Here is a 24456-nt window from a genome sequence, read left to right on the forward strand (position 1 = left end):
TCGGGGGCAGAAACCAGCCCCTGGGGGGGCTCCGGCTCCCTGGCAGGACCCTCTGCCCCAGCGCAGAGGTGCAGCAAAGAGAAAGAGCCCCCGAAAAGCTCATCCAGCAGTGGGGCTGGTGCCTGTTGGGCCTGACGGCCTGTGGGCACGGACGGGGACGTTTCGCTCTGCACCCCCTCCCCAGGCAGGAGTTTGGCAAAGGGCAATTCAAACCCGGTAGCACAATTGCTCTCGCTCAACCCGCAGCCCGGTGGCAGTGCCGACGGCCGTGGCGAGTCTCCAAAACACCCAGACGGTCCCGTGGGCACTTCCATGGGCAACACAGAGCTCTGGAGCCATGGCCACCGGCAGCAAACCCCCGGTGAGCCTCAGGGACAGAGGCCCCGCAGCTCTGCAAGGGCAGGATGCAGCCTGATGGTGGCAAACACCGGGCTGGGGGCCCTGCCTGGGCCCCAGCGCCGGCCCCTGCTCCTTGCCCGCCCTGGCCGCATCCTGCTCCTCAGGGCTGGACCGTGGAGCGAGGGCCCTCCAGCCTCTCCCTCGCGTTGCAGAAAGCAGAGACCCCGTCCCCAATTACTGCCACGGAGGGATGAAGGTGTGAAGGCGACCTGTGCCCCCTACACCCCGCGGTCAGGGGTCACCCTGGCCCCGCGGCACCATCTGGTCCCCATAAACACTTGCCAACGACACCGCGGAAAGACGCCTGGAGCCCCGGGAAGGCAGCGCCGGGCCCATCCATCACTCCCCGAGCAGACGTCAGCGCAGCCCCCGCCGGGAAAACCGGGCAGGAATTTTCCCCTCGGCATCAACGAGAGCTGGACCGGGGTCCTGGGATGCTGCCGCCGCTGCTGGGGCACGGCCAAGCCCCCGTGGGCTACCTGAACCACTCGGGACCGAGCCAGCAGAGAACCCTGGGTCGCTGCCCTCTGCGGATGCCCAGCCGAGCCTCATGCCGACGGACAGCCGGACGGACAGACGCTGGGAAGCCTCATCCCACTGCCGGCAGCAGGAAAGGGGAGCCCGGCGCAGGCTCCTCGCCCCGACCAACGTGCTCGCACGGGGAAAGACTCGAGCGGGGCCGGCTCTCCGGCCGTGGCGCAGCGGAGCAGGGCTGGCTGCGGTCCTCACAGAGACACGGCGGGTGTAGAGACAAGCAAATATTTTATTTTGAAGGCCCCGGGGCTGCTGCACAGGGCGAGCTGCCTCGCCTGGAGCCTGGAAGCCCAGACTGGGCGTCTCTTCCCAAAGGGCGGCTCAGCTGCGCCAGGAGCTGCGGCCCTGACGCAGGTATCCTGGGGCGAAGCCCTTGCCAGGAGCCCAGCGGCCCCGGAAGGTTTTTCTCCTCCAAACGTGAGCCCTGGGGTCCTGTGCTGCCACGTGGGAGCACCCCCCAGCTGCAGCCCCCCCCGGCCCCAGCCCACCCCCCCCGAAGCGGCTGGCAGGACGCCCCAGGCACTCGCCCCATCCCTGGGGACACCCCAGTGACCACCGGGAGGGCCCTGACTGGGGTTCCCCAGCTCTGGTTGTTGGGAGCGGGAGAACCCCAAAGCACCAATGGTGCCGTTGGGGAGATCAGGACCAACAAAACCCAGGTTCACCCCCCCAGGTCCAATCCCCAGCTGTGGGATCCACGTCCCCCCCCCAGTTGAAGGATCCACATCCCCCCCAGCCCCATCCCCAGCTGTGGGATCCACATCCAACCCCCAGCCTGATCCCCCACCGCGGGATCCACATCCCCCCCGCCAGCTGTGGGATCCACGTTCCCCCCCGCCCCAGCCCCCCAGTGCAGAGGAAGGAGCAAATTCCTCCCAGATGGAATTTCTTCACGGTGTCAAAGCAGCCCAGTAGCCACGGCGGGTCCCTCCCCTCCTCTCGCCTCCCACCCACCACCCACCACCCACCACCCGCTGCCTCCTGTGCCGTTAACACGTCGCCTCCGGCCAGCCGCGGCCTCCGAGCGAGCGCGGGGGGAGGCTGGAGCCCCGGCGCGGGGACTGCCGTCACTCAGCCTCACGTCTGGAAGTTGTTCTTGGATGGGCCCTGGGCATTCCTAGACGCACATTCCTGGCAGCCCCAGAGCCTCGTAGGAAAGATTCTTCTCTTGAAAATATCCGGTCCACGTGGAGGAGAAAGGGGATGGGGCAAGCTCAGCCCTCCCACCCCTCCAGCAAGGAAACCGTGGCGGCGTGTCCCGGTGCTGGGGGAGGTGCTGGGGGGGTGCTGGGGATCCCAGGAGCGCTGCAGGACAACATCTTATGTGCCCTCCCCCGAGGCGACCACAGTCCAGACCCCAGCAGCACTGGAGAGGGGGCTCAGCACCCCCAGCACCACGGGGTCCTCGAGGGGGCCCGGTGTGAGCACCCTCGGTGAGCAGGGAAGCTCCGCAGAGCCCAGGGCCACCCCAACACCCCACAGGGCTGTCGGCTGGGGAGGGCAGGTCCCCAAAATGGGGAGAGGCAGATTGGAAAGAGCCCCCGGAAGCCCAGCGCCTCGGTCCAGGGAGCAGGGGCAGGCAGGCGCTGCAGGCAGGCGCTGCAGGCAGCGGAGCCGTGGCGTCATCGCAGGCAGCCGGGCCAAGCTTCCAGGTAATAAAGTCGTGGCAGGGGATGGATCGCAGCGGGGAATTTCAGACTCTGCGGCCTCCCTGGGAGAAGGCGCCTACCCTGGGCTCCGACCTGCCAGCGCTGGGAAAACGGTGCCCAAAGCAGGACATCACGGACGCTCTCCGGGAAGCCAGGAGAGCCCCGGAGCCAGGCGTCGGGACGCTGCCATCTCCGTGTCTCTGCTTAAGTTAAGGCCGGGGCTTTCGGAGGCAGAGCCAGGTCTAGTGCTCTGGCCTGACCCAGGGCTGAGCGTCTCCGGCACAGGGGACCGGGCTGGAGCCGGAGGAGCCCGGACGTGCCTGTCACCAGGAAGGACAGCGCCGGGAAAGCGCCCGGGGATTGCGCTTGGATAGAAGGTGCTAGAGAAAAGCAAGATCATTAAGCGGAGCTAAACGAAAGCAGATGCCTACAGGAGCCTGGGTTTCCAAAGCACACACGGGGAGCGCCCAGCGCCGCGGAATGAGATGACAGTGGTTTGATTTCAGAAGCTGCTGATGAACGGCGGTAGCGCCCGCTGAAGGTGCAAAACACCGGCTCGGAGTGACAACGCTCCTGCCGGGGAGCGTGCCCCGGGGCGGGGGGACGCAGCGCACCCCGCCGAAGCCGAGGGGGAAACTTGATGGCAAACAGTGATTCCCCGTGGTGGCCGAGTTAGGACACTGCTTATCAACACATCACACAAAGCAAAAGCGCTCGCAGGCCATGACGTGGTTGCACTGGTGGAGACGGGGGCTCTTGCCTGGCTGCGTGCAGGTTGGGCTGCAGCTGCCACTGTCGGGGATTGCCAGGGCCCCCCCCGAAAAGCCGCTGCTGGCAAGGGGAGCTGCAGCGCCCCCCAGGGCTGGGGGTTTGCGGTCGCTGTGCCAGGCCGGGAGATGGGCCTGGGGGAAGAACGGGCTTTCTCCGGGCACCAACGCTCTCCTCGTGCAACGGCAGAGTCCCAACTCACATTTTAGAGGGTTACGTGTGTACTCCCCCATCTCAACTCACATTTTAGGGGGTTACGTGAGTGCTCCCCAAGTCACAACTCCCATTTTAGGGGGTTACGTGTGTGCTCCCCGAGTCCCAACTCACATTTTAGGAGGTTACGTGTGTGCTCCTCATGTCACAACTCCTATTTTTGGGGGTTATGGGGCCAGAGCGAGGCAACACGGAGCCGAGGCAATTCCCTGCCAGCTCAGGCACAGCCAGCCTGGGAGATCCGCAGGTTCCCTGGGCCCATCCCGGCATGCGGCGGGGGATTCCCACCCTCCCAACCCCAGAGGAGGAGGCTAAAGGCCTTCATTGGGGCCACCCCCCGCCCCCACCTGCCCTCTGCCTCTGCAGCGAGGGACCCGCCAGCTCCGGAGCAGCCTCGCAGCCCCTGTGTGGCTCCGGGCCCACGATCTGCGCCACAGAATCTGGCTGGGGCTGAGCCAAAGCCTGGCAGAGCAGAGCCGGGGCCGGCTCCTTTAGGAAGGAGCTCCCCCATCGAAGCGGGGGACCCCTGCTTGGCTCCCCAAGCCCTCCGTCCCCAGAGCAGCGGGCCCGAGCTGCGCCGCACGATGAGCCGGCGTGGGACGGGGCGCAGGGGGTAGAGGGGGTAGTTTGGGGCAGGTTGCAAAGTCTGATTTGGCAGCAGGTGCCAGTTTCTGCAGGTTCAGCAGAGCTGGTGTGGTCACGGGGATGGGTCACGGGGTTACAGGGACAGGTTCCAGGGACGGGTTACTGGGACAGGTTATGGGGACAGGTGACGGGGACAGGAGTGGGCTCCACACCTGCACCCACTATGTGACTGGTGCAGACAGAAAGGCCGTTCCTGATACCCACCGAGGAAATGGAAGGGAATTAAAGCCGCAGGCGTGCAGCGGACTGGCGCTGAGCCGGCGGGCGGCTCCGCAAGGGTTAATTCCTCCGTCTCTGCCCCATTAGCAGCAGCAGCAGCAGCAGCAGGATGGAGTTGGTCGAGCTGCGGGAAGGGGGGAGCGCTCGAAGGGGTTCTCTTTGGGACTAATCCTGAGCAGGAGCCCAGTTCCCCAGCCCAGGGGGGGGGATGCACACACACAGCCCCGTCCCCAGCACAGGCTGCCCCTGAACCCTGCAGGCGCGGGGCTGGGGGACCCTCCCTCCCACCCCACCATGTAGGGACCCCAGGACCCCCCTCGACCCCCCCCCCCCCCAGCCCTGGCAGCACCGTGCCCACCCCCAGGCCCACGCCGGCGGTGGGCGAGGACGCTGCACAAGCCCCCATGAGCCCACCACATGCCGCCCCAGTAGCCGCAGCCGAGGCCCGCAGTTGGCAGGTGAACCCCAGTGAGGGCTCCTGTCCTCGCCAGCACCCCCCCAGCCGCGGGCAGGACCCCCGGGCCGAGCCCTGAAGGGTTAAATCCCCCGCGGGGCTGGAGGGTGAGCTCAGGTAGGCTGAGCCTGAGCAGCTCCCACTTCCAGAGCCTAGCAGGGCTGCCAGAGCCGGAGGAGGGGCCTGGCTGACCACTGCTGCTGCTATAAAACTCCCCGCTCCTGCCACACTCCGAGTCTTAAGATGCACATGTGTGGGGAGAGGAAACAGGCAGCCCTGCCTGCGAGCAGCCCTTAACCCCTTCTGCGCGGCGAGAGCCGGCGGGGAGCTGGCGAGGGGGTCCCCCCGCCGCAGCACCTCCCAGCCGGAGGCAGGGCGACGCGAGTCGGGGCTCCCCGGACCCCAGTTGGGGAAGCAGCATGAGCGCCTGGAGCTGAGGCCGCCCGCAGCAGGAGGAGGTCGGCAGAGCACGGCGGTCCCCCCGCGGCTTCCCCGGTGTCCCCTTCGGCGCCCAACATGTCCTTTGCCATGCTGCGCTCGGCCCCCAGCCGGTACCTGTATCCCGAGATCAGCATGCTGTCCGAGGATGAGGAGAACGGCAGCGAGAGCTCCGGCTCGGATGAGAAACCTTATCACCTGGACGCCGACGGTTACGGCATCAAGGCCGGCAAGCGGAGGAGCGGCAAAAAACCCAACCGGATCAACAGGGAGCCCCGGCAGCGTCACACGGCCAACGCGCGGGAGCGTGACCGCACCAACAGCGTCAACACCGCCTTCACCGCCCTCCGCACGCTCATCCCCACCGAGCCGGCCGACAGAAAGCTCTCCAAGATCGAGACCTTGAGACTGGCCTCCAGCTACATCTCCCACCTGGGGAACGTGCTGCTGGTGGGGGAGGCGTGCGGGGACGGGCAGCCCTGCCACACCACCCCTGCCTTCTACCACCACGGCGGCAGCAGCCCCCCCGCGCGCGACACCGAGAACTCCCAGCCCAAACAGATCTGCACTTTCTGCCTCAGCAACCAGAGGAAGCTGGTAAGTGGCCGCTCACGCCGTCCCCCGCGGGGTTTTCGGCTGGAGGGGGCTGCGCCAGCCGCGGTGGGGACCCCCGGGGCCGTGCAAGGAGGGGGGTTCGCTGCTGTCGGGCCGGTGCGAGATGAGGGGAAAAGGGGATGGCTGGGAGAGCCGAAGCGGCCGTGGCGAGTGCGTCAGAACCCTCCGGCGAGACCAAAATCCGGGTGGGGAGAAGCCGCTGCCTCCCTTTAGCACGTCCCGGTTCGCTGGCCAGAGCCCCCAGCAGCTGCGTTCACCGCACGGGAGAAGGGGAAACCCTCCAAGGGCGAGGAAGAGATTTTAGGAGCTGGAAAGCAGAGGCACAGGGAAAGTGAGAGGCTGGGAAGAGTCTGTGTCTCCCCTGCGGCAGCGCGCAGGCAGCAAACGGAGAGGCGAGAGCGATCTGGGTGCAGGGCTGGCCGCAGCCGGGGCTCCCAGCCCCCCGATGCCAGTGGCCAGGCCGGCTCCCGGGGCTGGTTTGTTGCCCGGGCGAGGGCTGTGCTGGCCCTGCACACCCAGCCGTGGGGTTGGTGGCCCGAGGAGCTGTACCGGGACAGGGATGGAGGGGTCGCTGAGGCCAATGCCATGGCACTGGCTGCCTGGAGCATCAGGGGGACTGGCCCATGAGCACTCGGCAAGCAGGATGGCTGTGCTGGCTTGCCAAGGGCACCAGTGGGAGCTGTAACGCCCTGGCCAGCCCAGTTCACCCAGTAGCCCCTGCTCCTGGCTCTCAACCCCATGTCTTTAGGGTGTTCTCCCTGTGGCGTCCTGGCAGGCAGCACCGTCTCCATGTCCGCCTGGCACTGGCACGGGCCACCACCTGCCGTGCAGGCCCACGGCTCTGGTGGGGTAGGACACAAGCCCGGCAGCCAGGCTGGGAAAATCCAGCTTCAGCAGCAGCTCTGCCACAGCACCGGGAGCTGTTTGCACGGCTGTCACCGGCACGGCTCTGCCCATCCCAGCAGACCTTCTCCAGCAGTGCTGGGAAAGCACACGGGGCTGCGGGGACACTGGGAGGAGGCAGCTGTTGAGAGCCTTAAGCCTGGCTCAAGGCAGTTGTGCCCTGCGGGGCTGGGTTTTAAAAACCTGTTGGTCTCCTGGATGGCACAGATGGTCTCTGGCAGGGCAGAGGGAGAGGAGAGTGCAAGAGCCGAGGCGTCGGGATGGCAGTCGGAGCTGTGCGCGCACGCTCCGCCGTTTGAACCCGTTTAACCCCAGTGAGGAACGCCCTGAAGAGGGATAAGTCTTTGTTAAGGATTCAAGGCTCATTAAGCATGAAGTGGTGGCGGTAAACCCCGTCCCAAGCAAACTCTGACAGCTCGAGTATTTCAGAGCAGGAAAGCCCCAAACCCCGTTAATCCCCCTCACCAGTCCCTTCCCAGTTCATGAGTGGAGGCAGAGCTGGGAGCAGCAGGTGGGAGGGAACGATGCCGGGAGCCTGCGTCTGCCAGGCTCTGTGCTGCCAAACCTCGGGTCACCGGACAGACGGACACGGGGGCTCCTTCCTCACACACCGGAGGCCGAGTGCTTCCACCAGCCCCGGTGTCACCGTCCGCAGCGGGCCAGGGTTGCAGAGGGAGGTGCTGGGAGAGCCCCCGTGCTCCGGCACAGCGCTCCCGCCAGCGCTGCCCCAGTTCAGACACACAACCTGCAGCTGGGGAAGCTCCTCCCGGGCTCAACTGGAAAACTCCCCCGCCCCCCCCACCCCCAAGTTACCAGCCTGTTCCGAAACCTCCTGGAACAGCTTCAGAGATCAAGTTCTCTGGCTCTTTTGCTGGCATCGCTGCTTTTCCATCAATTCCTATAAATCCCCATTGCCACTTTCCATCAATTCCTATAAATCCCCATTGCCACTTTCCATCAATTCTGATAAATCCCCATGGCCGCTTTTCCATCCGCTCCCAGCACGGGCTCCTGTGTGGGAGCAACCCCCAGGACAGGCGTGTCTGTGCCGAGGCATGTGGAAAGGACGAGCAGTGCAGGATCTCTGGGCCGACACGGGCCACATCCCTTCCTGCAGCTCTTGGGGATAAACCTCCCCCAGGTCAGACCCTCGGCCGCTGTCAAAGGGGTCAAGACACTTTGCTTTGGGTGAGAAATAAGCCAGGTCGGGCTCACGCTGGGAAGAGGGGACTGAACAGACGGTGCCTAAGCACTGCGCTCGCTCTGTGCGTGCGATTTTACGGCCAGATAACAACTCGATAGGGTTTATTGTGTGTTAACGGAATAAAATACACCATCTTTTATCAGGAAGGTATTTTGACAAATGGTGAGGAAATGAAAACAATCTCCTCTGGAGTTGCAAACCCAGAGCAGCTGGGAACTCACAGCCCGTCTGGGGTTGGGTGGAAGGGACCCTGCAGTGGCTCTGGAGAGCCACGTGGCCACCAGCCCAGGCAGAAGCCAGCTCCGGGCGAGACCACTCGCCCAGAGCCGGCCCAGCGCCAACGCGCGTGGCAGCTCCGCAGGGACCCCCTTCGTGCTCACCCGTCCCTTGGGGGAAGGTGGCGGAGCCCCTTCTCCTCCCCCTACACACACCTTCGCTCCGCGCTGAGCTTCAGGAGAGCAGCTTGACCAGACCGGGATAAAAATCGTCGCGCTCAGGTCGTTGGCCCACCCGTCCCTGTCAGAAAGATTTTCCGCCACGTCTTTTTGCTCACACGTCACGCTGTCACTTCAACCGACTCGATCCCGTGGTATGTGACTTTCTCCATCCCCAGCTCTCTAGGCTTTGCCAAAGGAAGGGTAACCCCGTGAGGGATCTCCTTTGCGGCGAGCCCCTGCGTTTGCCCCTCTCACCAGCCCTGCCTGTCCATTTTGTGCCAGCCCATTGTGAGCCCACCGGCTCCCCAAAATCTCCCCCTTCCCCGAAGGCCCCGGGGGCGCCGTGCCCACCCTGTCTCCATCCCACGCTGTGGAGGGCAGCAAACTTTCTGCCAACGTTTCCTCGCCCGGTGTTGGCCTTGGCCCGCTTTTGGTGGCTGAGCAGCAGCCTGGCGGGCAGAGGGGTTTGCCCAGATACGTGCTGCATGACTCGCACCCGGGCGTCCCAACACCGCCTCGTCCCAGGGACTTTCCTGTATCGGTCTGAAACCACCACCAGCTCCCTGGAAAAATCCTTCTGTAAAATGACTCATGTGGAGGCATCTGCTGCCCGCCGGAGGAAGGCCGAGCTCTGCTAACAGCCGGCGGCTGCTCAGGCTCCTGCCGCTTCCCCCAGATTGAACCAAAAGGTTAAAAACCTGCGTGGGGACCAGGCCTCGGGCAGAGGGACACTGGGAGGAGCATCCCGGTCCCTGGCATCGCTGGGCAGCCGGCTTGTGCCACGGCCCTCAGCGAGCACTGGGAGAGGGGACCCACGGCGCCCCGGATACCCCATCCCTGCCAGCCCACGGAGGGGTTTGTGCTTCTCCAGGTCTTCCTTTGTGGCTGTTGCCTGTGTCATCATCCCCGCCAAGACACACGGAAAACCAGCGACCGTATGGGCTGGGAGAGCTGCTGGGAAGAGCCACAGCACAGGGCAGCTCGCAGACGGCCTGCGCTTGTCTGAACACCCAGACAGTCCAAAACCAAACAAGGCTGAAACCGCTCCAGGGCTGGGGCCCCTCGCGGTGTCCTCTGCACGTCCACAGCCCTCGGCCTCGCCCAGAGCTGTGACAGACCGAGGGGGCAGAGGCGTGTGGGTCACCCCGAGCAGTTGGTGCTGCCATAACACACTGGTTCAAGTGACAAGGGACGAGTATCCGGCATCGGCTGCTCCATCTTCCGGAGTGGGAGCACGTGTTTGCGTGGAAAGCGAAGCGGGGAGGGGGCACCGACACCTCCCAGGAGCTCAAAGGTGTCGCAAGGGCGACCACAGTTCAAAGCCCCGAGCAGACCGAACCCAAGCAGAGCATCCGACCTAAGCCAGCAGCACAGAGCTGTGCCCCGTGTCAGGGCTCTTCTGGGAACCCAGACCTCCCGACCCCCTCGCCGGGGGCCCAGAGCATGAGCCCACTGCCTGGCTCTCCCGCTGTCCCCTCAGGGGGCAGCTGGGACCCCCGCAGAGGGCAGATCGGGGTCACGGCACAGACGCGGCGTTAATCCCCCCCGCCTGGGCAACACGTGAGAGAGGAGCCGCTGAGCCTGGGGCATGGCAAGGCCATAAAACCACCCCCTGCGGCCCCCAGGCCCCCCTCGCTGAGCAAAGGGAGGGTATGGGGGGGGGATGTCCGCTGTGCCCCATCCCGTGTGGAGCTGGAGGGGTGCAGGCAGGGGATTGGTGACCCCCAGCTTTGTGCGAGGGGCCGGAGCAGCTGCAGGTCCCGCTGACACCCCCTGAGGGAAGACGCGGGTGCTTTGCTCCTCGAGGGGAAGGGGCACGTGGGGCAGCGGGGCCACAGTGCTCCCTGGCAGAGAGGGGCGAGGAGGGTGATGGGCGTGTGGCCCCCCAGCTCCTGCGTGATGCCCACCCCGGCCGCTGGCAACATGGGGCAGGAGCGCGGCACCGACCTTTCCAGAGCATCTCCCCGAAGCAGTAGGGCTGGGGCAGAGAGAGGGTGTGGGAGGGTGTGGGTCTGGGGGGGGGTTACCTTGGCCCACAGGGACCCCTCACCAAGCCGGAGGGGACAAGGCTCTGGGATGGCAGCGCTGGCATGGCCAGATCTGGCTGAGCCGCCCCCGAGAGCCCCCCGCCACCAGTTTTTGGGGCTCCATCACTCGGGAGGGAGAATATTTTTGAGGGCAGCCTCGACTGAGCGGGTTGGGATTCGGCGCGAAGCGAGGAACTTGTAAGACGATGGGTTTGGGCAGAACCAACTCCGCGACAGCAGCCGGCAGCGTCCTGCGCCGGGGGGGTCTGCGGAGGCAGCTGGAGGGGGCGCACGGCACCCGCAGCCTCCCCACGCCCCGAGCAGCCGCTCCGGGCGCCAGCATTGGGTGAGGCTCCGTGGGCCCAGGGAGCCAGGGAGCTCGGTGTCCTCCCCACCAGCACTCTCCCCGTCCCTCCTGCTGTCACCCAGGGCAGGATCACCCTGTCACTGCGCCCGCCGGACAGCCGGGGCCTGGCGGCAGCCAGCAGGGACCGGAGTTTGGGCCTGTCCTCAGGTTTTGTGCAAAGAGACCCGTAATTGAGGCCTGGGGTGGTGGCGGGGAGCGCTGGGCTGGAGGGATGGTGCCAGGGAGCTGCCCAGAGCCACGGGCAGAGCCCAGGAGCTCAGCACCTCGCCCCAGCGCCATCCCCCCACTCCCCCCACGGTATCTACGAGATGGGACGGCTCCGCAGCCCTGTAATTTACTGTTCCTGCTGCACTTAATGGCAGCGGAAAGGCAAGGTGATAGGGGAAAAAATATGAGGCGGGATTTTCCGAATCCCCATTTCCTCTCCAGACAGCACAAGAACTCCTGGGGCCTGAACATCTGGGAAATTTAATTTTACCATTTCTGAGCTGAACTCCCCTTCCCCTCCCCTCCCCACCCCCGGTAACAAAGGAAGAGTCAGAGCAGGGGCTGCACGTGCAGCCGTGGGGGAGGCTGCACCACAGCGAGCCCTGCGGACCAGCCTGGGGACGTGGCCACGGCCCGGCCACGCTGGCAAGCCACGGGCCAGCGGAGGAGAGAGGTGGAAACTTCATCTGGTCCCTGGGTGGGGAGACCAGCACCCCACCTGGGCAAACCCCACCTGGGCAAGCCCCGGGCGGCCACGAGTCCCATCCATGTGGAAACCAGAAGCACCAGCTCAGCCTCCAGACACCTGGCTGGGGCAGTGGTGGTGCTGGTGGCGCTACTGGTGGTGCTGGTGGTGCTACTGGTGGTATTAGTGCTGGTGGTGGCGGCGATGGTGCTGGAGGTGCTGGTGGTGGTGCTGGTGGCAGTGGCGGTACTGGTGGTGCTGGTGGTGGTAGCAGTAATGGTGGTGGTACTGGTAGTACTGATGGTGTTGGTGCTGGTGTTGGTGGCAGTGGTGGTACTGGTGGTGATGATGCTGGTGGCAGTGGTGGTGCTGATGCTGGTGGTGGTGGCAGTAACGGTGGCAGTGGTGGTACTGGTGGTGCTGGTGGTGCCAGTGGTGCTGGGAGTGGTGGCAGTGGTGGTGCTGGTGGTGCTGGTGGTGCCAGTGGTGCTGGGGGTGGTGGCAGTGGTGGTACTGGTGCTGCTGGTGGTGGGGACTTTCCTGGCACCCAGGGAGTGAAGCCCGACTCGCAGCCCGGCTCTCACCGAGGGGCTGGCCGGGAGGACTCTGTGGCAGCACAGGGAGGTTGCCCACAAGCCGCAGTTGGCAACCAGCTGGACGGGGACGGGTCGGTGTTCCCAAGGCCCTGTCAGAAGGTCCTGACCGCAGGGGCCAGGGCTGCACCGAGGGGTCGCAAAGCCCCGTGCCGGGCACTGCCCTGTGCCGCTCGCTCAGGGCTCGCTCAGGGCTCGCTCAGGGACGCTCCCTCTGTGCAGGGGCTGGGTGGGTGCCCGCGGCAGGGGCATGGCACAGCGGGAGTGCTGGGCATCCCCAGGAGGCCCCGGGCAAGGGGAGGCACTGGCAGGAGCTGGGTTTTGGGGCAGACGTGGCTCCCGCCGCCCCTGACCCCTCCGAACCCCTGGAGGGACGACACTGACGCCCAGGGGAAGCTGCCTGGCGGCTCCCGGGAGCTCTCGGCGCGGAGCTGCCGTGGGACCTTCCTGCCAAGCACCGGTGCGGGGAGGAGCGAGAGGCTCCCGGTTTGGAGCCAACGTGTTGGCAAAACTCCCAGCCCCAGGTGTGTTTTTTTAACTTGGCCTTCTCCTCCTTCTCTGCAGAGTAAAGACCGAGACAGGAAGACGGCGATTCGGAGCTAGATGATGGGAGTTTTCAGGAAGGACAACAAGGAGGAGCAGAAGGAGGAAGGATGGAAAAGCCACACACACCAAACCACAGCCACGGACACTCCTGCCTTCACCCTGCTGCTGGGGAGAGCTGCGCGGCGTCACCCCGGAGGACCTTACCCTGACCCGGACCCGCGCCTCGGGGGAGGCCCAGCGTCCTCCCGGCTCGCTCGGAGGGGTGACGGCGGATGGGAGGCGAACGCGGCAGGACTTTGCAGGGCCACACGTGGTGGCTCGGAGGAACGCTCGGACGCTCCGCGCCGGCAACGCAGCCACTGCCCGGCGAGCCAAAGGGGCAAAGGGACCCGCTCTGGGGGCTCCCTGGAAGGGGAGGCCCTGCCCCGGTCTCTGCGGACGCCACACACGGAGGCTCCCGGGGGAGAGCCGGCGCTCGGACGGGCCCTGGCCCAGCTCTGACTTGAGCAGCGCTTACGGGAACACCCCACTCTCCCCGTCCCCTTCCAGCTTTGAGCCACTCCATCCCCTGAACTCTGAGTCCTGGGGTGCTGCATTTGTTGAGTTTAATCAATACATGCTGGTGTTTCATGTCATTGATATGATAATATAAAGCCTGAGCAATTTGTATAATTAAAAATGAATATGGTTCAGACTCGGCGCAGGAGCTTCCTTCCTTCCACAGCCCTTGACCCCCTCCCCTTGCACAATCAACCTCTGGTTCCACCCTCACCCACTTTGGGCACCGGTGATGGAGCTGCAGCTCGAGCTCTGCTCCCCCAGCACCGGGCACAGCCCCCAGGACCCCGGGGGGGGGACACAGACACCCCCTTCCCGCAGGGTGCACCGATCCCCCTGTGCTGGAGGAGCCGATAAAAAGCAGGGACTGGGTGCAAACCAGATGCTGCAGTTTCTGAGTTTCCTGGGGAAATAAATGACACGCACACGCCGCAGCACCAAGATTCCCCAGGCCTTTGGCTGCGGGGCAACAAAACGCTTCTTCCGTCACCAAAAACGCTGCTTCTGTCACCAAAATGGTGTCTCCGGGTTCGAAAAGGCAGAAGGGCTGGGGGAGGATGCGGTGAGAGGGCCCGAGAGGGTGAAGGAGGAGGAGGAGGAGGAGGAGGAAGGGAGGCACAGCATGGAGCCAGCCACTGCCCGCTGAGCGGCAACACGGCGGGAAGGTCAAGGAGGTGTCAGCTGGTGTCCTGACCCCCCCAGGGACCACCACACCTTGTCCCTGGCCGTGCGTGGGACATTGTCCCTCCAAGAGGGGAACCGCCACCAGCCCCCGCTGAGATAACCAAGGGCTTTTGCGATTCCCCTGGGATGAATTTGGGGGGGCTGCGGGTGGGTTTCGGAGGGGCCGGGGCCGTGCCCTGCAGCGAGAGGGGAGCAGTGGGACTGCGGAGTGCAGCTCCTCCTCCCAAACACCCCAGTTCAGCGGAGATCGGGAAATAGGGAGCTCTGCCCCGGGCTGGGGGGGGGCACAGCGTCCCCCAAACTGTCCTGCCAGGCGGGGGGGATCCCCTCGCCGCGCCGCATGGCCCTGGGATCCAGGAACGTCAGAGGCAGCTCGTGTCAGGGCGGCCTCACGGCTCGGCCTCGCTCCCCCAGCACCAGCGGAGCGGGAAGAGCCCGTTTGCTTCACGCCGAAGGGTTCAGAGGCCCCGAGCACGGGGCTGCTGGTTTGTCACAGCCGGTGCTTCGCTCACAGGGAGCCTGGCTGGGCGCAGGGGTTGCACGTAAGGATTTGGAAGCGCTCCGCTTGACGGAGATGGAAATTTTTATATTTTTAATTTCAATATTAGTGGTTTCGAAGCTGGAGAAAGAGGTTTGGAAAGGCTCCCTGCCTCTCCGGCAGGACTCAAAGGCATACACAAGCAGTGATGGATACCGTTGAAATGAAATTTGGAGGCACTGGGGAGGAAAAGTTCGATTCAGTGGAGTCCTTTCGAGTCCTGCAGATGAGGTCGTAACACTCAACACTTAAGTGGTGCTTCACCAATTCCAAGGGCCGCTGCCAACTTGTCCCCACCCACACCGAAGCGGCTGCGGTCACGCAGGGACAGGGGATCGGCGCTCAGGCAAATCCAAACACGGCGAGGCGGCGCAGCGTGCCCGGCAGAATGGTGCTGGCGAGCCCACGGGGGTGCGGAAGGCACCCGAGCCGCGGCTGGAGGAAGAGGAGGGTGTGAGCAGCGATGCCCTGGCAGGCGCGGCGCCGCACAGACCTTGGCAGGCGGCAGCTCCGAGCCACTGCCAGCGGATCCCGCAGGGATCCAGCCACGCGTTCCTCTCCCAGCTCACCGCCACCCCACGGGCCCCGAGCGCGGGTGGAGAAGGGGAAAAAAAAAATAAATAAAGCTCCAGAGCCGGCCAGGAAGGGACGTGCTTGCCCAGGTAGAGCAGCAGGAGCTGCAGCTTTCCCCCAGCTTTAACCGCGCTCACCAGCCGCGCTGCCGGCAGCACCGGCCTCCGCGCGACGCCAAGAGCAGAGCGGAGGCAGCAGCCAGGTCCGTTCCCCGGCGCAGATGCTCTCCCCACGCACGCACCGGCGGCAGCGGAAAAGCCTTGGGGGCTCGGGAGCCCGGCTCGGCTGGCCGGCTGGCGCGGGGGGCCCGGCCACAGCGAGCCCAGCGGCAATTGCTCTCAGCTGTGCGATAGGGCCTGCCCGGGCGCAGAGCAATTTTCCACCACATATTTGCTCTCTGAAGTCACAGGTAGCTCCAGGATTCGCACGTCTGCCCACGTCCCGTTGGCTCAGACGGGGAGACGGGCTGTGGCTCCCTCAGCTGCTGGCTCCTGTGGGGCTGGTAAGAAGCCTCGGTGGGCTACCCCGAGCCCCTCGCTGCCAGCCCCGGGCACCGCAGCTCTCCCCTGAGCTCCTGCTCCAGCCCAGCCCCGGCCGCCAGCGCCTGGGACGTGCCGCAGAGCCGCGAGCTCCGGGAGCAAGGCCCAGCTCCTGCTGGAGGCAGAGGAAGGAGCAAAGGGCTCCGGAGCCGAGAGCTGGCCCCCACGGGGCGACCCACCGTCAGGCACCCGAGACATGCTCCAGGGGACAAGAGCTGCTTTCGCTGTGAGCCCGGGAGACCCACAAGTGGGACAGAAAGAAACAGAACAGGCCATTTTGCAAGCAGGTTAAAGCCCAACAGCTCGGAGACCCCTCCCTCCACGCTCGCAGCACGAAGCAGAGCTGAGGCTGGGGGGCACCAGCCTGTTGCCCTCCACCTTCCAGAATCCCAGACTGGTGTGGGTTGGGAGGGACCTTAAAGCCCATCCAGTGCCACCCCCTGCCCCAGACAGGGCCACCTTCCACTAGCCCAGGTTGCCCAAAGCCCCGTCCAACCTGGCCTTGAACCCTTCCAGGGAGGGGGCAGCCACAGCTTCTCTGGGCAACCTGTGCCAGGGCCTCACCCCCCCTCACAGGGAAGAATTTCTGCCTTAGATCTGACCTAAATCTGCCCTCTGTCAGTTTAAACTGAACTGAACTTGCCTCCAGGCAGAAAGGCTCATCAGAACTCTCCATATAAGCCCCCACAAAACTCCCCCCCACCCTGGGCTACAACCTACCCTGGGCTTCGACCCTCCAAATCCCAGCCATAGCCCCGAGCCCAACACTCAGGATGGAGAAATCACCAGCCTGGCTGCGGGATCTTCCTGCCCACCGTGGCCGTACCCGCAGTGATCTGGAGAGACCGGGCTGCTCTGGGAATGATCCCCAAACCAAGGGCAGAGCCCCTGGGCCCGCTGCCAGCAGAGCAGCTTTATGGCACATTCATACCCATGAGCCAAATGCTCGCCGGGGGGCCGTCACCCCTCTCCCCACACCTCCTGATCCAGCTTCTCAGGGTCTCTCCCCCAGTCCCGTCCGACCTGCCAAGCCAAAACACTGGAGCCAAACTACAGGGGAGTTCAGTGAGGGTGAGAGTGACTCCCCAGAATCCCAGAATCATCCAGGTTGGAAAAGCCCTTGAAGCTCCTCCAGTCCAACCATGAACCTCACCCTGACCGTTCCCAACTCCACCAGATCCCTCAGCGCTGGCTCAACCCGACTCTTCAACCCCTCCAGGGATGGGGACTCCCCCCTGCCCTGGGCAGCCCATCCCAACGCCCAACAACCCCTTCTGCAAAGAAATCCTTCCTAAGAGCCAGTCTGACCCTGCCCTGGCGCAGCTTGAGGCCATTCCCTCTTGGCCTGCCGCTGGGTCCTTGGCTCAAGAGACTCATCCCCCCTCTCTGCACCCTCCTTTCAGGCAGTTGCAGAGGGCCAGGAGGTCTCCCCTCAGCCTCCTCTTCTCCACACTAAACCCCCCCAGTTCCCTCAGCCGCTCCCCATCACACCTGTGCTCCAGACCCTGCACCAGCTCCGTTGCCCTTCTCTGGACACGCTCGAGTCATTCAAGGGCCTTTTTGCAGTGAGGGGCCCAAAACTGAACCCACTCATCGAGGGGCGGCCTCACCAGTGCCGAGCACAGGGGTCAGATCCCTTCCCTGTCCCTGCTGGCCACGCTAGTGCTGATACCAGCCAGGATGCCATTGGCCTCATTGGCCACCTGGGCACACTGCTGGCTCATTATCAATCCCCCCCATGTCCCTCTCTGACTGGCAGCTCTCCAGCCACTCCTCCCCAAGCCTGTAGCGCTGCTGGGGGTTGTTGTGGCCCAAGGGCAGCACCCGGCATTTGGCCTTAGTGAAACTCCCCCAGCTGACTCCCCGGTGCGGGGCAGCTTGGGGCAAACACCCGGTGGCTGTGGGGTGCAGGGGGCCCCCCCCGGCAGCACCGGCCTGAGCATGGCTGCCCCCGCTGCCTTCCCCACACCTCCCCCAGCCCCTGCCCGTCCCCCTCGGCAACACGTGCAGCTGGCGAGCTATTAAAACCCTGCAGGTGAAAATGCAAGGTTAGCTAGTAAAGGCTTCCAGGGGTCTCCGAGAAGAAAGGAAAAAGCTCTTTAAACACACCTTTGTGGCGGCAGGGAAACGGGACTGGCCCAGGGCCAACTGCGGGGCTGGCCAGCTGTGGGGCCAGCAGGGCTCGGGCACCCCTTCCCCTCACCTGACCCCCGATATCCCTCTCTGGGCACCCCTTCCCCTCGCTGACCCCCCACATCCGTCCCCAGACACCCCTTCCCCTCGCCTGACCCCCGATATCCCTCTCTGGGCACCCCTTCCCCTCACTGACCCCCCACATCAGTCCCCAGACATCCCTTCCCCTCGCTGACCCCCCACATCACTCCCCAGACACCCCTTCCCCTTGCTGACCCCCCACATCACTCCCCAGACACCCCTTCCCCTCACCTGACCCCCAACATTGCTTCCCAGACACCCCTTCCCCTTGCCTGACCCCCGATATCACTCCCTAGACACCCTTTCCCCTCGCTGACCCCCCCCATCACTCCCCAGATGTCCCTTCCCCTCTCTGACCCCCCCCCATCACTCCCCAGACACCCCTTCCCCTCGCTGACCCCCCCCATCGCTCCCCAGGCACCAAAGCCAACGGGGAACACGATCCAGCCGCGCATGCTCCCGGCCGGTGGGTCAAGTCCAACCTGTTTATCTCTTTCCCAAACAGCTCCAGAGAATCAGGGGGACATGGCCCCCCACCCCACGCAGTCCTGGCATGGGGGGGGGGGGGGGGGGGCGCGGGCCAGGGCTGCCCCAACGAGGGACCGACTGCGGCAACACACACAAGGCAGCCGGAGCCCTCACACGGTGACGATGGATGGGAACGGGGCAGGGGGGTCTCATCATGGGTAGGGGGAAAGGTGGGGGAGAGCTCCGGGAGCTGAGGGGATCCCTTCTGGGGAGCTCTGGGAGCAGAGGGGGATCCCCTCCTGAGAGCTCTGGGTGCGGAGGGGAATCCTCCTGGGAGCTCCAGGCACAGAGGGGGATCCTTCTCGGGAGTTCTGGGTGCAGAGGGGGATCCCTTCCTGGAAGCTCTGGGCACAGAGGGCTGGGATCCCTTCCCAAGAGCTCCGGGAGCAGAGGGGGATCCTTCCTGGGAGCAGGGAGAGGGAGCGGCTGCGAGCTTGCTCCGCTCGAGAGCAGCCAAAGGGCATCTGGAGCTCACTGGGAAGAGCAGGGGCAGGGCCCTGTGAAGCTGGGATCACTGCTGGGGGACTGGGATCACTGCTGGGGGGCTGGGATCACTGCTGGGGAGCCGGGATCACTGCTGGGGGGCTGGGATCACTGCTGAGGGGCTGGGATCACTGCTGGGGAGCCGGGATCACTGCTGGGATGCTGGGAATGCTGCTGGGATGCTGGGAGTGCTGCTGGAATGATTGCTGCTGGGATGCTGGGAGCATTACTGGGGAGCTGGGATCACTGCTGGGGGGTTGGGATCACTCCTGGGGGGCTGGGATCACTCCTGGGGAGCTGGGAGCGCTGCTGTAGAACCGGGAGTGCTGCTGGCAAACTGGGATCACTCCTGGGGAACTGGTATCACTCCTGGGGAGCTGGGATCACTGCTGGGATGCTGGGAGAGCTGCTGGAATGATTGCTGCTGGGATGCTGGGAGCGTTACTGGGGAGCTGCGATCACTGCTGTGGGGCTGGAATCACTCCTGGGGAGCTGGGATCACTGCTGGGGGGCTGGGAGTGCTGCTGGGATGCTGGGATCACTCCTGGGGAACTGGGAGCACTGCTGGGGAGCTGGGATCACTGCTGGGATGCTGGGAGCACTGCTGGGGAGCCGGGACATTTTGGGGCAGCAGTGTCACTGGTCTTTTCTGCTCCTGCACCTTTCCAGATCCCCAGTTCACTGCTTACTGCTCTTCTACCTGCTGACGGATCCGCAGGGAAAGCCTCACGGATCTGCAGCCTGGAAAAACGCTTTCCAGCCAGCCCCCGGTGACTAACGGAAGCTCTGCGTTAGCTCTGAGAGCAGCCGGGGCCGGGCACGGCCGCAGCCCTCGCCGGCGACCAGCGGCCCCGTGCCACGCGTGGGGGCTGCTGGAGGTGGCCCAGCCGTGCCCACCCCAGGGCAAGCGGCCAGCCAGGGCCAGCGGAAGGATGCCGGGAGCCTCCGAAAAGGCAAATACACCAAATCCCACGTGCAGCAACCTGGGCCCAAGCAGGCGAGGCCCAGCATCACGCGTTCAGCCTGACCCAGCCCGAGGCGGCTGCACGGAGCTCCGGGACAGTCCCAAGAGGTTGTTTCTGCTCCCAAGCGTACGCTGGTGCTGGGAAAGAACCTCTGACGGGGGAAAACCCTGCGGGCAGGAGGGCAGGACGAGGGATGGAGCAGCTGAGCTGGCAGGTCCCGTTTCCTCCAGAGAGGCAGCAGCCTGTCAGCACACGCCGATTCGCACGCAGACACGTTTCAGAAATTAAGAGACGGGTCTCGCCACCCCACGACGGCCCCAGCGGCTGCAGCAGCAGTGCCTGGGGGGACCTGGCCCTTCCCTGGGCCACCAGCCATCCTGGGTCCTCCGGCGGCCCCGGTTAGTCGCCCCCACACCCCGGCGAGAAGAGGAAAGCGCGGCTGCAGACTTGCCAGTCGGTGGGATTTTCTCCTTGCGCAGGCACGCACTAACGCCGTTTATGAGCGCTCAGCCCTCGGCCCCGGGGGGAGAGTGAAACGATAAAAAAAGCAAGCGAAGCAAGCCCAAACACGCCCGCACACACCCACAGGCACGGCAGGACTCAAACGCTCCAGCTCGGCTCCGGGGATCAATTTCCCCAGCTATTCCACACGGCTGCGGGGCTCCGGGGAGCTCTAAAAACAGGAAGCCAGTGGTGTAATTTTGAAGGAAATTCTCAAAGCCAAGCCATTAAGGGCTAAAAAGGAGGCTGCATCCAATTCGATCGGAACAGAACAAAATAAAAACCATCATAATGGCAGGTTCAATATTGAGAGTAACCCAATTCCAGATTTCCTCCGCTTAATCCTGCAGGAACCCGCAGATGGCTGGGGGAGGGGGCCGTGCCCAGCCGCTCTGGCGAGGCCGATGCTGCCATTGCCGTGCCCCCCCCACCGCCGGGGAGCCGCACGGGGCACTCCGGGATGGGCCGGGGTGCTCTCCTGTGTGGTCAACCCCGCTGCCAAACGGCCCCGGCCGAAGCAGCCGCCGCCTGCGGCTCTCGGGGTTTAAGGCAGAGCTCAGCTCTGGCTTCGCAGCGAGCGAGCGGGGGCCCTCCGCTGATCAAAATGTCCTGCGGCTCGCTCTGGCCGACGGCGGGCTGCGAGGCGAGCGCTGAGCCCTCGCACACGGGCAGAACGGGCCGTTTCCCCGTGGCCCCTTCCCAGCCGAAGCCACGCTGTGCTCTCTGATGTGTGCGGGGAGGGTCTGACCCCCCTCCTCCAGCCAGGACCCTTCCCCACCCTCACGCCCGACGGCGAAGGTCCGCACCCTGCAACAAATCTCCCTGCCGGTGTCCCCCAGCCCGAGTGCGGGGGGCTGTGCTGCCACAGCCCCCCCATCCCGCACAGCTCCAGGTACCCCAGGGCCTGGGGCAGGTTGGAGGACGCTCAACCAGAGCAGGGGGGGAAGCCACCGCCGAGCCGGGGCAGCACCCGAAAGCGGTTGGTGTGACAACACCTGGCTCTGGGCTGTCGTTAATTTAGCGTCTGTCGCAGCAGAACGTGGGCACGGGGCTGCGGGCGCCTCGGCAGGGTCCCGCGGTGGCAGCAGGAGCCTGGCCCGGGCGAGCCCCCTGCTCGCAGCGCCCTGTCCCCAGGCTTGGGGGAACGAGCTGCCGCGCTCACCACATGATCCATCACAAGGTGCTCCCTGCCTGCATCCCTGCTTAGCACCTGCGAGCCTGCCAGGAAACACATGTGACCCCGCTGGTACGGCTCGGCAGGCCTTTCTTCCTCTGATTTAGTTGCTGTTAGCTTTTTTCCACCCTCCCCCTCGCCTCGCTCCGCTGCTTGCCCCCCTCGCCTCAACGCTTGCCAGCTGGGACCCACCCGAGCCGGGGCAGGTGCCGCCACGCTGGAGCCCCAGGACCCCCCCCATCGCACCCACTTTCAGCCCGTTGCCCGGCCGCGTTCCCCGGCAGCGGCGATGGCTCCCGGTCTGTGCTGCCGCGGTCTCCCCCGGCCCCGAGCGTGGCCTGCGTGCCCCCTCCCCGCTGCCGGCCCCCCCCCGGCCCCCTCCCAAAGCAGCTCCAGCTGTCCCTGGCTCAGATGGGAAGTGCAGGTACGCCGCTGGCTCCCTGCCCGTCTCCCCTGTGTCTGTCTGGTGAAAGAGGAAGCCAGTCCACCTCTGGAATCCTTCACTCTCTCCTCGTTCCTGCTCTCCCCGCGGCTCCCCCGGGGATTCGGGGTCAGCCTCTCTCTCTCGGTCTCTCTTTTTTCCCTTGCCCCTATCAGATTACAATGCATGCAGTGTTCGCTCCAAATCCCCCACTGCACGTTAATTCTGTTCCTCTGTCTCTAACTACCAAACTGCTTTCCTGTGCCTCCTGTCTTTCCATTCCTCCTCCGCTATTTTTTATCTCTGACAAATAGAGCACGTCAGCTCCAATTGGAGTGAGCGGGATGGGGAAGGGGCTGCGGGAGCAGCCAGAAGCCACGGAGGAGGGTGAGCGAGCGGGGAGCAGCGGCGGGACGGGGAACCCACACGAGGGGTCCCCGGCTCCCTCGGCCAAATCCCAGTCACTTCCAGTGCTCAAATGGGACATCCCAAAACGAAGAGCTTAGAGCAAGGCCTCGGGGTTCGGAGGCCACCTGAAGCAGTCGAGACCTCCCAGCGCGATCCACTGTCCCCACCTGCCTCAGTTTCCCTCCAGCACACGAGGCCGGCTCTCTCCTCCGAGGGCTGGCGAGGGAACGGGTGCCCAGGAGCGTGAGCTCCTTCCTGCCACAGTTCTCTCACAGATCTTTGCTCCTGAAAGCCACGGCACAGAACAGCACAATTCGGAGTAAATGTGTGACTGCCCTGGCCTGATCGACGGGTCCAGGGGGGTCTGGGGGGGGTCTCCTACCCAGGCAGGAAGCCCAGAGCAGAGCACAGGGCTGGAAGCAGGACTTCGAGATTTCCAGCACTTCTGGATGGGACAGACAGACGGACCTGTGTCTGCTCCTCCCAGCAAAGGCCGCCTCCTCCCGAAGGCAGGGGAGCTGGGCAGCAGCAGGCAGCTCTGCCAGGGTCCCTCCTCCCCCCCCGCAGGGCAGCGGCTCTGCTCCCAGCAAGGAGCACAGAGACGTGTCACCCCGTGTCCTCACCCCATGCCCCTACCCTGTGCCCTCACCCCATGTCCTCATCCCGTATCCTTACCCACATCCTCACTCCACATCCTCACCCCATACCCTCATCTTGTATCCTCACCCTGTGCTGTCGTCCTGTGTCCTCACCCCGTGCCCTCACCCCGTGCCCTCACCCCATCCCTCCTGTGGCTCCGGGGACAAGCAACAGCTCAGCTGTGGGCAGGGGGGCAGGTTGAGGGTCCGGCAGCCTCTGCACCCCCCCCCCCCCCACCTCACATCCATGCCCAGGGGTGCTGCGGAGGAGCCCAGGAGCACCGTGGCCCTGACCTTCCCCAGGACGGACGATGGGTGAAGCTGAAGGGGCAGGGGGGTGCAGACCGGTGGGGGAGGCACCAGGATGTCACCTCCTGCTGCGGCACCGCACCCCTGGCAGGATGGGCTGGGGTTCCCCGCACCACACACGGGAACCGCTGGGGTCCCCGGCTCCTGGGCTGGGAGGGGGAAGGCAGAGGCTGTCCGCTGCCCCCCCCCAGCCACATCCTTCCCTGATTTATGGAGAGGGGGTTTCCTTAGTGAAGGCAGCTGCTGGGGGCCTTCCCGCCATGGCCTTTCCCCCCGCTCTGCGTGCAGAGAGGCTGGGGAGCCAGAACAGGCCCATCCTGCACCTGCACAGGGCTGGGAAGGGGTAGGGGGGTCACACCTACGCACGGGCCAAGGGGAAAGACGAGGGAGCCAGGGTCTCCTCAGCGGTGCCCGCTCTCAGGGCAGGAGGCTGTGGGCACTAACAAATGCAATGAGCCAGCAGTGTGCCCAGGTGGCCAATGAGGCCAATGGCATCCTGGCTGGTATCAGCACTAGCGTGGCCAGCAGGGACAGGGAAGGGATCTGACCCCTGTGCTCGGCACTGGTGAGGCCGCCCCTCGATGAGTGGGTTCAGTTTTGGGCCCCTCACTCCAAAAAGGCCCTTGAATGACTCGAGCGTGTCCAGAGAAGGGCAACGGAGCTGGTGCAGGGTCTGGAGCACAGGTGTGATGGGGAGCGGCTGAGGGAACTGGGGGGGTTTAGTGTGGAGAAGAGGAGGCTGAGGGGAGACCTCCTGGCCCTCTGCAACTGCCTGAAAGGAGGGTGCAGAGAGGGGGGATGAGTCTCTTGAGCCAAGGAACCAGCGGCAGGCCAAGAGGGAATGGCCTCAAGCTGCGCCAGGGCAGGGTCAGACTGGCTCTTAGGAAGGATTTCTTTGCAGAAGGGGCTGTTGGGCGTTGGAATGGGCTGCCCAGGGCAGGGGGGGAGTCCCCATCCCTGGAGGGGTCGAAGAGTCGGGTTGAGCCAGCGCTGAGGGATCTGGTGGAGTTGGGAACGGTCAGGGTGAGGTTCATGGTTGGGCTGGAGGAGCTTCAAGGGCTTTTCCAACCGAGATGATTCTGTGAACACACGTGAAACTCAACCTGAACACGAGAAGCCACTTTTTTACCGTCAGGGTGGTCAAGGTCTGGCCTGGGGTGGAGTCTCCATCCTTGGAGATACTCAGCACCGGCCTGGACATGGGCCTGGGCAGCTGGGTTCAGCTCCCTGCCCGAGCAG

General features: G+C 64.9%; 2 protein-coding genes across 2 annotated transcripts in view; one reads left to right on the plus strand and one right to left on the minus strand.

Moving 5' to 3' along the window:
• The window catches only part of BOP1 (BOP1 ribosomal biogenesis factor), a 65503-nt gene that overhangs the window by 8893 nt on the left and 32154 nt on the right, over positions 1-24456 (minus strand). The window lies entirely within an intron of this gene.
• SCX (scleraxis bHLH transcription factor) lies at positions 5283-12840 on the plus strand. The gene is made up of 2 exons (XM_074825547.1): positions 5283-5916; positions 12703-12840. Exons 1-2 carry the CDS (start codon positions 5398-5400, stop codon positions 12739-12741), a joined length of 558 nt encoding a protein of 185 aa, XP_074681648.1. The 5' UTR covers positions 5283-5397; the 3' UTR covers positions 12742-12840.

Source organism: Strix aluco, chromosome 1, assembly GCF_031877795.1.
Source record: "Strix aluco isolate bStrAlu1 chromosome 1, bStrAlu1.hap1, whole genome shotgun sequence".
Taxonomy (NCBI): domain Eukaryota; kingdom Metazoa; phylum Chordata; class Aves; order Strigiformes; family Strigidae; genus Strix; species Strix aluco.